Here is a 14,564-nt window from a genome sequence, read left to right on the forward strand (position 1 = left end):
AAGTGCTGGGAGAACTTTTAAAAAACAATTAATCACTAATCGCTCGAGCAGTTTAATGTATTTAGTTCAAATCCATATAATTGATATTTAGGAAACTATGTGTGAGATATAGCCCTCTTGAAGGGATTACACTGATTAAGGATTAATAGTCAGATGTTTGTTGTAAGAGCTGTTGAGGCAGGATAGGATTAGTAAAATAAGATGCAAAGTACAGGCACAATTTTATTTACCCTATTTTTTTTTTCTACTTTACAAATATTTTAATTGGATATAATTACACCCCACAACTTTTAAAGGTCTTACTTCAAAGCCCTTTAAAAAGTGTAGTGCTGCATTAACATGAAGCAGTCACATGGGGGATACATTAGAGTATCAACCCAAAAGTTATCCAAGAATTTCCTTACAACGTATTTCATAACCACCACATTTCTTGGAAAATACCTTGGAATTCTGGGAAGAATACTCAAGAAATGATAAGAACAATCCTAACCCCAACAAAGAAAACCAAAAGAGACTATTCAATCATGTTGTAAAATAGGAGACTGCAGTTTTCAGTGCGCTGACACTTCAGTGCAGTATTTCACTACAATGCCTCCTCTTTGAAAATGTTATCCTGAGAGTGTAGGAAGAGGAATCTTGTTTGTAACACAAAGTTAGTGCGCTGCACTCAGAGGTCCTTTAGATCATGCACAGATGTATCTCTGTGTGCTGAGAGGTGCTTGCAACTACCTTGCAAGAGGACTCCATTCATTTTCAAAAGCCTACGATAAAAAATGCATAAAACTGAATATAGACACATCAGTAGGGCACATATTCAGGAACCACTTCTGATAAAGGAATGCTGTTTGAAATGCAGAACACGCACCGGTCTTTCAGAATGGGATTTGGCATTTTAACACGTTACCACCACTCAAAGTTCTATTTTGCTTCCTTTGTTAATAAAGGCTCAAATTATACAGATGCATTTCTCATGCAGAGCTGTTTCTCATGATGCTAAGCATTCTGATTCCATCTTCTCTCCCCTCAGCTCTAAAGACATTCATCACTTGACAGACTTCTCAGCTTTTAACAGGACTTCACTGTAAGGAAAGCAGCTAGTATTTCAGGTCAGAGGAGGTATGTAAGCCCCTCTAGTTCTGTTCCTGAAGGTCATTTGTGATCAGCTGCTCCCGTTTTATTCCTATATAGTATTATTTGCAAACAGCCAGGCTGGAGCCTCAGCAGAGAAGAGATGCTATCTATCTCAGTGGCAATCCACTGATCACAGCTGCACAGTGATGCTATATGCACAGCCTGGTTGTTTTTCTGGAAAATAAAACTAAAAATGAGGGAAAAAGTGGTGAGGGAACTTTCCCTAAGGTATTATTCAACCACATAATGCCGCAAATCCACTGAGCCTGATGGCAGCACATTTGTTGCACTGTATCTCACGAAGGGGTACTCCAGGCTGCCGGGGGCAAAGGGACTGTAATAACAGATAACAAAGAAACGTATTTTTTGAGAGCATGTATTTACTTACAAGCATTTGTCACTGAAAAACTGTTGGAAGAATCCAAGTGATCTACGTGGTAGTTCAGATGGAAGGGCTTTTCGGTGGTGTTTTGGTTTGTGTTGTATAACTGCACAGCAAACCGAAACGCACTGTGCTCCTGAACAGTGTTTCTCATGAAAAGTCCACCTAGGAGAGGAGAAACCGGAAAAAAAAAGAGAAGGAAGAAGGCATTTCAGAGCGTGTTGTTAGCGCAGGCAGCGGCAGTAAGTTACATTTGCATAGCGCGCATCTCGGCAGGGTACGGACAGCGCAAGCTATGAGCGTGCAGATGTACTAAGGCGCGCACGGAACGCACCGAGCCCGAAGTTGGGCTGCGAGGCACACGCACATCACAGCCCGGTGCCTCGGAGCCACCCGGAGCCGCAGCACGGCGACACGGCCAGCTCAGCTGCCCGCGGGGGACGGGGCAGCGCAGCCCGGGAGCGGCGGTGCAGACCCCCGGAGCGACGCCAGGGGTTGTTTGGCACGGGCTAGGCGGGGTGCGGGGGGGGGGCACGGTGCGGTGCAGACTGCCAGCCGTGCGGAAGCGGGGCTGGAGGAGCGCGCACGGCTGAGCGCTCCCGACAGGGAGGAAGGAAAAAAAAAAAAGAAAGAAAGAAAGAAAAAAAAAGGTTAAAAAAAAAAAAGCAAGTTTCCTCGCACGCACAGCGCCGCGGCTCATTCGGCCGCAGGTTCGGGGCACGTCGCTGCGGATCCACGCCATTCAGCGCTCCGCGGCACGGGATGCGCTGCCTCGGGGCGCGATTCCGCAGGAGCACGGAGCAAACCCTGCGTCGTTGAGAGGCGGACGGAGCGCATCCCGGGGACCGCCGTGCATCGCTCCCGGCGGCGGGTGCGGACCTTTCCCCGGCTCCCCACGCCGCCCGGCGCGGCTCGGGGCGGCGGAGCGCTTACCGATGCTGATGGTGTTGGGGAATCCTGCCCGCGCCTCGCCCAGCAGCCCCGCCAGCAGCAGCAGCACGGCCCGGCCCGAGCGCTGCCCCATTTTCTTCAGCCGCTGCGGTTCAGCCCTAACACCGAACGGGCGGCACGGGCATGGATGGGCGCGAGCGGAGGCGCGGAGCGGTGTCAATGGTGGAGGCGATGCTGGCGGAGGTAGTGAAAGGATGCTCCCCTCCTCGCTTCCCTTCTTCTTCTTCTTCTTCTTCTTTTTTTTTTTTTCTTTCCCTTCCCCAGCTCCCTCTCCTCCTGCCTTCACCCCAGCCGGGCAGGGCTCATTGGCTGTCAGGTTGCCTTTCTCCCCCCGTCTCCAGCAGCCCCCCCCCACCCCCCCCCTCCCAGCGCAGGGACTTCCCCCAAAGATGGTGGGAGCGGAGCCGGCCCGGGAGGGGGTGATCGATCAAACTTGGCGGGAGGCGGGCGCGCAGCCCTCGGCCCGCCCGGCCCCGCCGTCTCCCGGCCGCTCGGGGCGGCACCGCTCGGGGCTGCGCTCGTCGGGAGCCGTGCGGCCTCGCGAGGGCCGGTCCGCGGGCTGCGGCTGTCCCTTTAAAGCTGCATCGCCGCTGCGTGTGTGTGTGTGTGCGTGTATGTGTGTGTGAGTGCGGTGCGTGCGCTGCCGGAGGGGAGGGGAGGAGGCGGAGAGCCGGGGCCGCGCAGCAAAGAGCGGGGCGAGGGTGATGGGAGGGGAGGCGTCCGGGGTCCCGCCCGGGCACGGCTGGGGCGTCGCGGGGCTGCAGGGCTGGGGCGGCCGGGCTGCCCCCGCGGGCACGGGGTGGCCCCGGGGATGCGGGTGAGGGACCGCGGCCCCGCAGAGGGGAGCGCACAGAGCTCACCCGGGGCTGCCCGCCCCGAGCCGGAGTTGCCCTCAGCCCCCTCGATGCTCAGCGCATCCATCCTCCCGCAGAGCCCCGAAGCGATTAAAGCCGGGGAAGAGCCCTTCCCTTAACAGGAGGATATTCGGTCCTTCCAAAGCTCCTCTAAAGGAATGAAATCCAGCAAAGTCTCCCTGTTATCACTCGTGCTGGAAAAAGACAAACTGAGAGCATCTCTCCCAGGTGCAAAGCTGAGCTGTGGCCTAGCAGCGGGCACAGGGCAGTGCTGCAGGCAGACACCCACTGCCTCTGCCTGTGTGCCAGCACCAATGCATAGGCACTTAGGGAACTGGTGTGGCTCTGCTTGGAGGTTGGTTCCCTGTCTGCTCATCTCGCACCTGTCTCTCTGACACCTCACTGGAAGGATCCTGCAGCTCTTTTATTTTTTTGCAGCTTTGAGGCTCACTGTGCAAGATGGAAATAGAAAAGAGACATTGGGTCACTCAGTCCATCTCCCAGACCCAGGGAAGACTGTTCTCCACTTAATGTTCCTTTTCCTCTAATTTCAGCAGGTCACTTTCCTTTGGTCCTCCACTGCCTCTTTTCCCTAATCTCAAGCTGGTAGGTCTTTTTTTCTATGTTCAGTTGAGTTAGGGATAGTATTGAAAGCATTTGGCTTTGCAATTGCAAAATAATCAGCCAGTGACACTGGCTGAAGCTCATCTAAGTGCTTGTGTAAGACAGGTGACTGCACAGATCACCAAAGAACATCACCATTTCAAACCACTGCTCCTGAAGGAAGCCAAAGAAACATATGAATAAAAGGGCATCATAGTCATGAATGATTAAACACTTGCATTACCTTAGCAGTATAAATGTGACTACCTTACCTCTAGGTACACACATTGGCTGCTGCTTGTGTGTTCCTTTATGTGAATCACTCCCAGAAGATGAAGTCCATTTCAACTCAGGCAGGGGTAGAGACCAGGTTGTGGGGTGGCTTGCAATGTTCCCTTCTTAGGTCGAGATAGCTGTCGTCACTTTATCTCTTGGAAGAAATAAGTGGTTATCTGTAGAGATATGTGGATCATAAGTGCCATCTTTGTATCTATTGCACTCTGAGCTCAAAGCACTCTACAACAGTAGAAACAGTAGAAATAACTTACCCAGCTTACCAAGGTAGGAATTTTCAGATTCAGAATTAAGACCATGAACAACAGCTGGGCTTTACTGTAGAGCACACCACTCTCAAATGTCCTCCAGTAAGCACAGCAGACCTGATAGTTACAGGCAGGTATGTGAACATTAGAATTCCAGGATACTTGTGAAAAGTTTGTTCTCACAGGCTAATAATTTGCCTTCCTGGTTAAAAACTACTTCTCTTTTGCTGCTCTACCTGTCTCCAGCCCATTTCCAACACAGTCTTCACACAGTCCTGAAGTCACAGAGTCACAGGGGTTGGAAGGGAACTCTGGAGATCATCAGGACAACCCCTCTGCTGAAGCAGGTTCCCTACAGTAGGTTGCACAGGAAAGCATCCATGTGGTTTTGAATATTCAGATAAGGAGACTCCACAACCTCTTTGGGCAGCCTGTTCCAGTGCTCTGTTACCTTCAAAGCTTTACTGTTCACTTCTGTTCCTGTTCTCTTGCTCTCACCAAGTTCTTCCTGTCCCTCCAGCTGTATATTCCTGCTAACTGCCACCCCTGATGATGATGTACTGAAAAAAACATGAAAGAAATTACATTTAACATTATAATGTTAGGACAAGAGAAGACACAAATAACCAGGAATGAAGGCATAGGACAGTATCTCAGTTCCATGAACAGCCAGTTGGATGAGCACCTCATCCTGAATAAAATGGTGCTTCACAGACTCATGTCAGAATGTTTTGTTAAAATCAAAGATGAATGTTTGCTAAGAGACAAACAAATTGTCATTATCATGTTTCTCCTTCTGAAGCCCACCCCTAATACTCACAGTACTATTTAGCATTTTCAACACATGCTTCATTTATTTTTTGCTTAGGCAATCAGTCTCATGGTGATACTTCTAGACACAAATGGTACAGCAACCATACCATACAGATATTGGAGCATGCCAAAGAGACTTCATCCCTGTTTCTTTCTTACAGTGAACCCAGTCTATTTCAGGACAAAATATTATGATTTTATTTGGCTTTATGTGGATATGAACACCTTTGCACATTACTTGGGATGCTCAGTGACTCAAGTTAATGAGTTCCATAGTAACCAAGGTCATACCAGATGTTTTCCCTTTCCTAACTAAGTGCAACTGAGATCTTGCAGGATAATCAGAACTTCATGTTTAGATGATTTATGGTGGCCTAGGACACCAGGGGATTCTGAGTACTGTCTACCTGATCAAGAGGAGGTAATGATTTATAATTAGCTAGTGCGTTCTCATTGTAATGTCTAATACTGGGTTAGAAAAATGCTGTAGAATTTGGGACACAGTGTTCTCGCTGAGTTTTCTGATGTTACTAGGCTAAACTTATGGTTTTTACATAAAGTCGTGGCAAAATCTACACTGGGATTCTGTGACTCTAGCTAGCTTTGCCCTAGCAGCACAAAGCTGACTTTCTAACTTTTCTAAGTCCTGTTTTTACTTGTAAGAGAGAGTGCCAGACAGAGATTATCTAGAAAATGTTGTTTCTCCCATTACCAGCCTCAAAAGTTTATAAATGTCAATAAACTGTTCTCTATAACATCTTCATCAATGATACTGGTAGTGGGATCAAGTGCACCCTCAGTAGTTTGCAGATGATGCCAAGCAGTGTGGTGCAGCCAACCTGCCTGAGGGACAGGATGCCATCCAGTGAGAGCCAGACAGACTGAGCAGTGGGCCCAGGAGAACCACAGGAGGTTCAATAAAGCCAAGTGCATGGTCTGGCACCTGGGTTATGGCAACCTCTGCTATCTGTATAAGCTAGGAAATGTGAGGATGGAGCACAGACCTGCAGAAAGGGACTTGGGGTACTGATGGCTAGCAGCTGGGAATGAGCCAGCACTGTGCACTGGGTGCATACTACAAAGCAGTGTGGCTTGCAAAGCTGAGGGGACATGCTCCTCAGCTCTGCACCGTAAGACCTCACCTGGAGCACTGCATCCAGATGGGGAGTGCTCAGCACAGGAGAGACAGAGCTGTTGGAGTGCATCCAGAGGAGGGCCACAAAAATGATCCGAGGGACAGAACACCTCCCTGTGAGGACAGGCTGAGAGCTGGGGTCTGCAGCATGGAGAAGGGAAGGCTGTGGGGAGAGTTGAGAGTGGCCTGTCAGTAGATACAGAAAAGGGAGGGCTATAAAAATGAAGGGGGCAGACTCTTGAGTAGGGTCTGTGATGACAGGATAAGGGGAAATGGTTTCAAACTGAAAGAGGAGAGATTAAGGTTGGACATAAGGGACAAAGTTTTTCACAGTAAGGATAATGAAGCACTGGCGCAGGTTGCCCAGAGAGGTGGTGGTGCCCCGTCCCTGGAGGCACTCAAGGTCAGGCTGGACTGGGCTCTGAGAACCTGATTGGGCCTGTTCCTGTTTATCACAGTTGGACTAGATGACTTTTAAGGGTCCCTTTCAACTCAAAGGTTTCTATGATTCTATAAATAAATGTATTACCAATTACATTATGGTTATTTTTTGTTTTTAACTGTTTATTTCTTCATAAAAACAGGAGATAGAATTGACCGAACTTTAAGTCCATCTCAGCATTTTGATTAGCTTAACTGATTAAATCTACAATAGACAGTCTACAGATAGGAATGATAGTGGGGAGAGACAGAAGCAAAGATGAAAGGGGATTTAGGGAGAAGATGGAACCACAGATAACTGGAGTCAAGGGGAAAGTACAGTGTCAGGAGAGGGAGAATGAATATAGACATTACAGCTTCATATATTTTGGACAGCAGGTCAAAGGACATGCAGTTAAGATTTGATTAGGAGTGGGAACTAACTGTTGAAGCTCTCTTATTTACCTTTCATTACCAAGCAGTAACAGAGACACACAAATTAAAAAGCAGCAGATGACAGTTTAACAGAAGTACTCTGCTATGCAGTTAATAGCTAATCTATTAAGCTGCCTTTTACACTGTATTACTGGCAAAAATAATTGTTTTTAAAACTTTGAAGTTTGATATGATTAGCAGAGTACGTGCATTAGACTAACTAGAAAAAAAATCGCTGGGATTAATATTCACAATTCATGGCAAAAAGTAGCTGCTGGATGCCTCAGGACCTGTTCTTCTTACTCCTATGTGTGATCAGAGAATACAGTCTGTCTGTCCTCTGAAAGTTTCTGCAGAGACAGGATAGGAGTCCAGCTGAAACACTGGTTTGTTATCATTTCTTTTTCTTTTTTAATTTTAATTTGTTTTGCTAAGAATAGTCATAAGGTGAAATCCTGGAACCACAGAAATGTATGACAGGTTTATTACCTCGGTCATTGCAGCTAGGATGTTATCCATTACATCCTGGCAGGATAATTCTGTCAGGCATTTAGGAATATGTTCTAGCTCACGGAAGGATGACCAAGATTTGTATAAGAACAGGCCCAAAGAGGAAACTCGTTGATAAATAGAAGTCATTACTTCATTATTGGAGACTAATTCAACCTTAGGTAGCAGAAAGAAATTCCTGCAGCAACTTTTATCAGACTTGAACATGGACTGATATAGCAATAATCTATATATACTACAGTTGCACAACTAAGACAAATGTGGAAACAGTCAGCATGTACAAATGTCTTCATTTTTCTTGGGTTTGTGGTATTTTCAGGATGCATACTTCTGGTCCTAAGAGCTAGGGGGATGGAGGGAATGTAGGGTTATTATAGTCCCATAATGTCAGAAACAATTTATATTACCTTCTGCTTTCTGATGAATCGTACACTAGGCACTGCTGGCATAACATAGCCCTGCAATTCTTATTTAAACCCTTACTTTTGCTGTGCTCATCTGTATTTATTACTTAAGGAAACAGTAAATCAAATAAAAATGTAGTGGCATCCCCTATACACTGTTAATAAAGTGAATCTGCTCTCTCTTTTTTTCCCCATCCCTATGAATACTGTTTGCAAGCAATCTTGAGAGTTATATCCAGTTCAAAAAATTTTTAATTCTGTATTTAATTACTGAAATAGATATTATTTAAGACAATCTCCTTTAGCTGTAAGTAGTTAATAATCACTTCAGATACCTGCTTGCCAGTCAAAAAATCTGCTTTCTTCCCAGTGTTTATTTGTATATTACTAAAACTCAGCTCAGCTCAGTTCACTTCTCTTGCAATGGCTTTTTTTAAGTGAAAATGTATTTGGAAAACAGTACAAAGATTCTTAGAAAGGGATGTCTAGACATTCGGAATTTACATGTTTCACTGAAGTTTAAGACTTCCAGTTTTGGCCTCTTCCACTTGATCACTGAGATTCCTACCCTCCCTAAAGGAAGAACTCAGGGAGTTAAAGTTATTTTAAGAGTTATGTAAGAAACTGACATTCAGCTCTGTTAGATTCGAAGAACCTCTGGTTTTACTTCTGGATTGAACCTTTGTAGCACTAGACTACAGAATTCACTTCATATAGACACTATACTAATATGGAAACAAAAATCAGTTCTGGAGACTACGGGATGTTTGTCTCTCCCTTGCTTTGTCCCTAGCCAAGAAATACCACCTTGATGGTGAAAGGAATTTCCTGCACAACTTCCAGGAAAAGATAGTATTTCTTCAGAAGAAAGAAGCACATAAAGCATCTGTGAGAAGAATGAGCATCACTGATACTTTTAGACCTTTTTTTCTCTTACCTTGAGACCGTATCTATCACCCAACTTCAACAGCATCTCAAGGTCTAACAGGATAATAACAGGAAGAAAAATACAACGCTAGCGAAGTGTCTACATAGGAAATGTGCAGAACAGTTCAGAATCTTAGAAAGAAAGAGAGGAAAACCATAGGAAGAAAAGATATATCTGATTGTAACATCACAGTCTAACCCACAGGCAAGAGATTCTGACCTCTGTATACTAAAACATCTAATCCACAGTCTTTAAGCCATATTTTGTCCTGTTGTGAAGGACTTGCATTATCCATCTGCACAGAGATGAATTCCACCCAACATGATTTGTTTTATCGATTTCAGCAGGATTAACTGAGAATACAAAGATGGCTACAGTCATATACACTTACTCCTTGATGTGAATAAAGCAATATGGTTCTGATAATCTGCAGTGTTCGGGAGACACCAAGTCTTTCAAAAACAAAGTAGTTCATCTGAAAAAGGAAAAAAAAAAAAAAGGAAAAATACCATGTTAAAAGAAGTGTTTTTATGCTTTATAACATTTCTATTCCCAATTAAAAGTTGTTTGGCTTTGTAACTCACACCTTGTAACAATTGCACTGGATCCTGACAGCCACAGTATAAAATTGACTAGTTATCTGATTCTCTTTCAGCACAATAGAAGGCATCAGAAGTGAAAAAAAAGCAACCTTGCAAAATGGTTTTGTGAAAGCAATTCTCACCTTATATCAATTTGAAGAGTCTTAAGCATTTTCCAATAGCTCTGACATGGTTCTTATATAGCAAATTGAAGTTGACTGACAATAGATTTACTTTTCTTAATTACTTTTTGCAGACTCTTCAGAAGTAACCCCTGAGCCCCAAGGAGTCCACAGACCCAATTTGCAGGAAAATAGATATTTATTATCATCAGCTACATTTTGTTTTATTATCAGTTTAACTTGAAACTACTGTTGAACATAAAAACTGCTACAGTCTTATTTTTACTTGAGTTCTATTTTGTCCTTATAAACAGTCAATAATCTCTTGAGGTCCCTTCCAGCTCCTGCAGTTCTGTGATTCTATAATAGTAAGTAAGCACTGAAGCACTAACATGAAGGTACGATCAGTGAACGTCCAGTTTCAGGAAGCTTTTCTAACCAGTGATGTTTCTACAGCATCCTGTTTTTGATGCCAGGCTCTGTGTTGCACACACAGCCATTACTTTCAGCAAGTTTGAAAGCATTTGTCTAAGCGTGACTGACTAGCAAAGTTTAGGAAGAGTCACCTGCCTGTCTGGTGTTCATTGTTACCCAGTTCTTAGTGTTGCTTTTCAAATATACTGGGCCAAGTCTTCATTCAGTGTAAAGTACTTCACATCAGTGATATCATCGTTACTTTAGAGTAGTGTGCATGGACTCTATTTGACTTTTCTGCAGTGTAAATGAAATACTGTATTTTGCATGGCACACAGATTGGCCAGCATACCAGACTGCACTCCTTTCAGCCTTGCATGTCTTTTGTTTAAGAACTAGGTAGCAGACCCACAATCCTTCCAGCCAATCCTTAAGACTAAAATTAACACAGAAGTTTTCTGTCATTTAAAATTGATTCTGTAATCTTGAACTTTTTTTCCTATAACTATTTAGCTCAACTGCATAAGAACCCCCTGAATAACCATGTCTCAAGTGTGCAAAATTAAGCTGAAATGAGGAACCCTGTGATTTTTCTTACTTCCATGTACGTATAGGAATCTTGAAAGACTTATTTTTAATTCTTTAAGCAGTTATTTTATCTTTTATATTACTTTCTAAAAATTATTCTTTTATAAATGTTATTCTAAATATTCTGTGGTGGTTCCACTTTCTACCTGGTACCCCTCTAGTATGAAAGAGAACTGTTTGAAACATAAATCCATTACTAGATACTCAATCTGTAAGAAAGAAAAAAATATTTGGACTTGTCTGATAGAGCTTCTCAGATAATCATTCTTGTATCTTATCAGATGCAAAACAAGAAAAGTAAATTGAGCAAAATCCGTCTTTTCCAAGTGATGTGCTATTTCCTTGGTATTTGTGATGCAGTAGCCTGATCTAAAAAACATTACCTTCGTTAAGCATCATTCTGTTGACTTCAGTGGTCTTTCATTAAGTCTAAGAGCTTATTTTGTAGAGCGTGTAGACACATCCATAGTCTTGGGTAGAGAACAACAGGAGAAGCAACACAAGAATTTTTATTTAAAATCTCTCATAAATTATTTGTTCTTCATATATTATAAAGTATAAAATGAAAGAGAACAGACCACTATTCTTTTTTTTGGTAGAGTGGCAGAGATCGATCGCTTTATAGTTCTAACTTGAGGTCTGCTGATGTAAAAATCACTCTTGCTCAGAATTTACATCTTTGCCATCTTTATGCAGATTGTGGATACTAACTCTGAGAGCCAACCAGCTCAACAGTTAGTTTCATAGTGATAAAAGTTAGTTATAGTTAGTTAAATCTCTAAAAGCAAGACAGTTGAGAACTGACCTTGTCACCTTGTTACCAGAAGGGTTAGTCTCACTCGTGTTTTCTTTGGGGCTATAATATGTTAAGTGGAATGTAATGAATTAAGGAGGAAATTCAAATGTGTTAATTTTAAACTTGACTTTGAAAGTTCTTACTTTTGTGTTACAAGGCAGACCTTGCACGTTGCTTTGATATACTGTTGTTATTTGCAATCTAATCTTGTATAATAATTAACACCAACTGATCCACTGCAGTGCTTTAGCTAAGTATTGGGGACTATTAAATTGGACCACGAATACACAGTTGCTTTCCTTATTGCTAACATAATTATGCTGTTAGAGGGGAAAAAAACAATGAGATTAATGGAAAGGTGTTGCTAAATAGGGCTCCTTGGTGCTGTAAATTTTTGGAGTGCTGCTATAAGCTTTTGAAGTATTAAGTATATATGAAAAGCAGCATGCTGGAATCTTTTGAAAAACACTTGTTTTCATTATTGTTTAGGAAAACATTCTGCTGTCAAAGGTGAAAGTCAATGGCAGCAGCACCAAAGGGTATGTTTTCACTGCAAGTTTATTCATATCTTTAGGGCTACCCTATTCCACACAGCATCACGCAAGCCCTCATGCATAGATACACACGAACTTTGAACTTGGCTTTGCCTTTAGAGCTCAATTTGTCTTCTAAGTAGATCACCAGTCCTAAAGTTTACTAAGAGGAGCTTGGCTTTAGGGTACACATGAAATCATGTGTTTGCTATATATATCCTGTCAGATTATGGATTCAGTTTGGAGAATAAATATCTCTCTTATGGACTTACTAATGTATTAAAGCATGAAAAGCAAGTAAAATCTCTGTCATAAGCAAGGAGACAGAGTGTTATTTTAATTTTCTATTAATTGGATCATAATGACTCCTGGATTATGTAGTTTCTGAATCATTCATCTCCCGTTTGGCTCTTGCTAGAAACTACTTGCCAGTTCATGTAACTCTAACTCAACTTTTAACCCTTCATTGCAGAAGAACGCTGAAAGACGTCACCTCAGCAGGCTTCATTGTGGTAGATACATAAATGGTCAACTGTAAAATATGTCTCAAAGTGAGAGGAACCCTGTCCTGTTCAGTCAGCTGTCAATAGAAATTCCTTTTACAGGTAAATAATAATCAGCCCAACGATGTTGCTCTAACGTGTCAGTTCCTCTATGATTTCTGGGGAGAATACCCTGGCTGAGTGGGAAAGAGAAGCTTGGGGATAACACTGTACTGAGAGAATGAAAGCAACTCAGGAAAGACAAAAGCGGTTCTAGGATATACTGTGAGACAATGTATAAAGAAACTCAAGTCAGTGACACAATTAGCAGTCTAAGATACACTGCTGCAGACTTGCTGTCAAACACAAGCAAATACAATGGACATGCTTCCACATAGAGAAAAAACAATGTTTTTGGTTATGTACTCTAGATATACTCTGCAATTTTAGCTCAGACCTTGACGTCCTCAACGGCAATGTGAGCTTTGATCAAACTAAAACAGCAATTTCACATTGGAAATGACATTGGGAGCTTCATGAGCACTGAGACGTGCATATAAAACAAGACCAGAATCCAGCTGTTTTACTTGTTCACAGTGAATGCATTTTCCATACTTTGAACAATAATGAACTGAAAGTCAATTAATTTCTGCATATTTTCATTACAAAATGTATGAAGCAGCTTTTTCAAAAATCATCAAGAATTATTCCTGTGTTTTTCAAATTTACTAAGAGTCATTTGGTCAAATCTCAGACTCCATAACTATAAACTCATGTATGCTTTAATTATGATACATTTCAAAGAAGCGGATAGTGATCTTCTAAAATAGATAGATGGAAATAATTCTATTCTCTGAACGATAGCTGGAAGATAAAAGCACAAAGATCAGCTCACAGCACTTCTCATATCTGTCAGCAACGTTCATTTTTGATTACAAAACGTAACTAAAGTTCCCAAAATTGGTTCATCAGGGAAGATCTATGTTCTCTATTTGGTGTTCATCAAAACGCTTGTGCTAAATTACTGAAGTTTTGGGACATATAAGACCATTTAAGCTGTTCAAGTAAAAGAGAAACTGAATGGCAGCACTTGGCAGCAGCAGCAATACTTTCCAAGGTTCACAGACTGCCTCAAGATTATCTGACGATTATGCCCAGAAAAATAAGGATGTATCCTGGAAATAAAGTTTTGGTTCTGAGTACAGTGAACGAGAAACCCTTGGCGACTTCAGTGGACATCAGACTAGACTTGTAAGTTATGAGATCACAAATGCAAGAAGAGGGAGAGAGCATTATTATAATTTTATTTTGACCACGTCCCCTTGAAAAAATGCACTACATGCATGTGCATATTCCCTTCCAGAGGAAATATATTTCTGATTCAGAAGACAGAATGCTTCCAGATGACTCCCAAATGACCAAACACACTCCTATTGAGATTAAAAATGCACTTTTAAGCTTTCAGTTCTGCAAACTCACCTGGGACTTCTGGTACCAAAGTTATTTGCTCTCCCATCCCAATCTCACTATCAAGTGCAGACTGCAAAAGCCATACAAGGCCTTTGACATTTTCTGTGTGATACCACGGCTTTCTAGTTGTACACACAGTGATGCTACAGCAGCTATGAAACCATGCCATAGGAAGCCAAAAAGAGTATAAACACAAGCAAAGGTTAGTTAATATTTCATTATTATTATTATATATATTTTCAGTTGTTCAGAGATAAATTCGGACACTAAGCACAGATTAACTGGATTTGGGGCTATGGAGTGACTGTTACATAGCAAGGTCAGGGCTGAGTGAAATGACTAGAAATCGATCAAATGTGCAGAGTGCTATAAGGGAACAGGGCAGTTAATCATTTCAAAACTTTACTCTGAATGTACTGTATGTGATCAGTGGCAGTGGAGATAATAAAGAGAGCAGCCTATAGCTCCGC

General features: G+C 42.6%; 1 protein-coding gene across 4 annotated transcripts in view; it reads right to left on the reverse strand.

Annotated features, from left to right (window-relative positions):
* GRIA3 (glutamate ionotropic receptor AMPA type subunit 3) overlaps positions 1-14,564 on the reverse strand; it is a 280,633-nt gene that overhangs the window by 132,475 nt on the left and 133,594 nt on the right. For 3 of the 4 annotated variants that reach the window (XR_001554693.3, XM_015860740.3, XM_015860741.3), the window contains exons 1-2: positions 2,447-3,070; positions 1,520-1,678 (exon numbers count right to left, since the gene is read on the reverse strand). Coding sequence is in view for 3 of the 4 variants with exons in the window: in XM_015860740.3 (XP_015716226.1) it covers positions 1,520-1,678; positions 2,447-2,537 (250 nt within the window). In the remaining variant the exon portion in view is untranslated. Of the gene's footprint in view, positions 1-1,519; positions 1,679-2,446; positions 3,071-4,193; positions 4,374-4,469; positions 5,024-9,499; positions 9,584-14,564 lie in introns of those variants that run through there. The other variant, XM_015860743.3, reaches the window with a different exon arrangement.

The sequence above is a fragment of the Coturnix japonica genome, chromosome 4 (assembly GCF_054131305.1).
Source record: "Coturnix japonica strain WE chromosome 4, WE-NBRP24, whole genome shotgun sequence".
NCBI classification, from domain to species: Eukaryota; Metazoa; Chordata; class Aves; order Galliformes; family Phasianidae; genus Coturnix; species Coturnix japonica.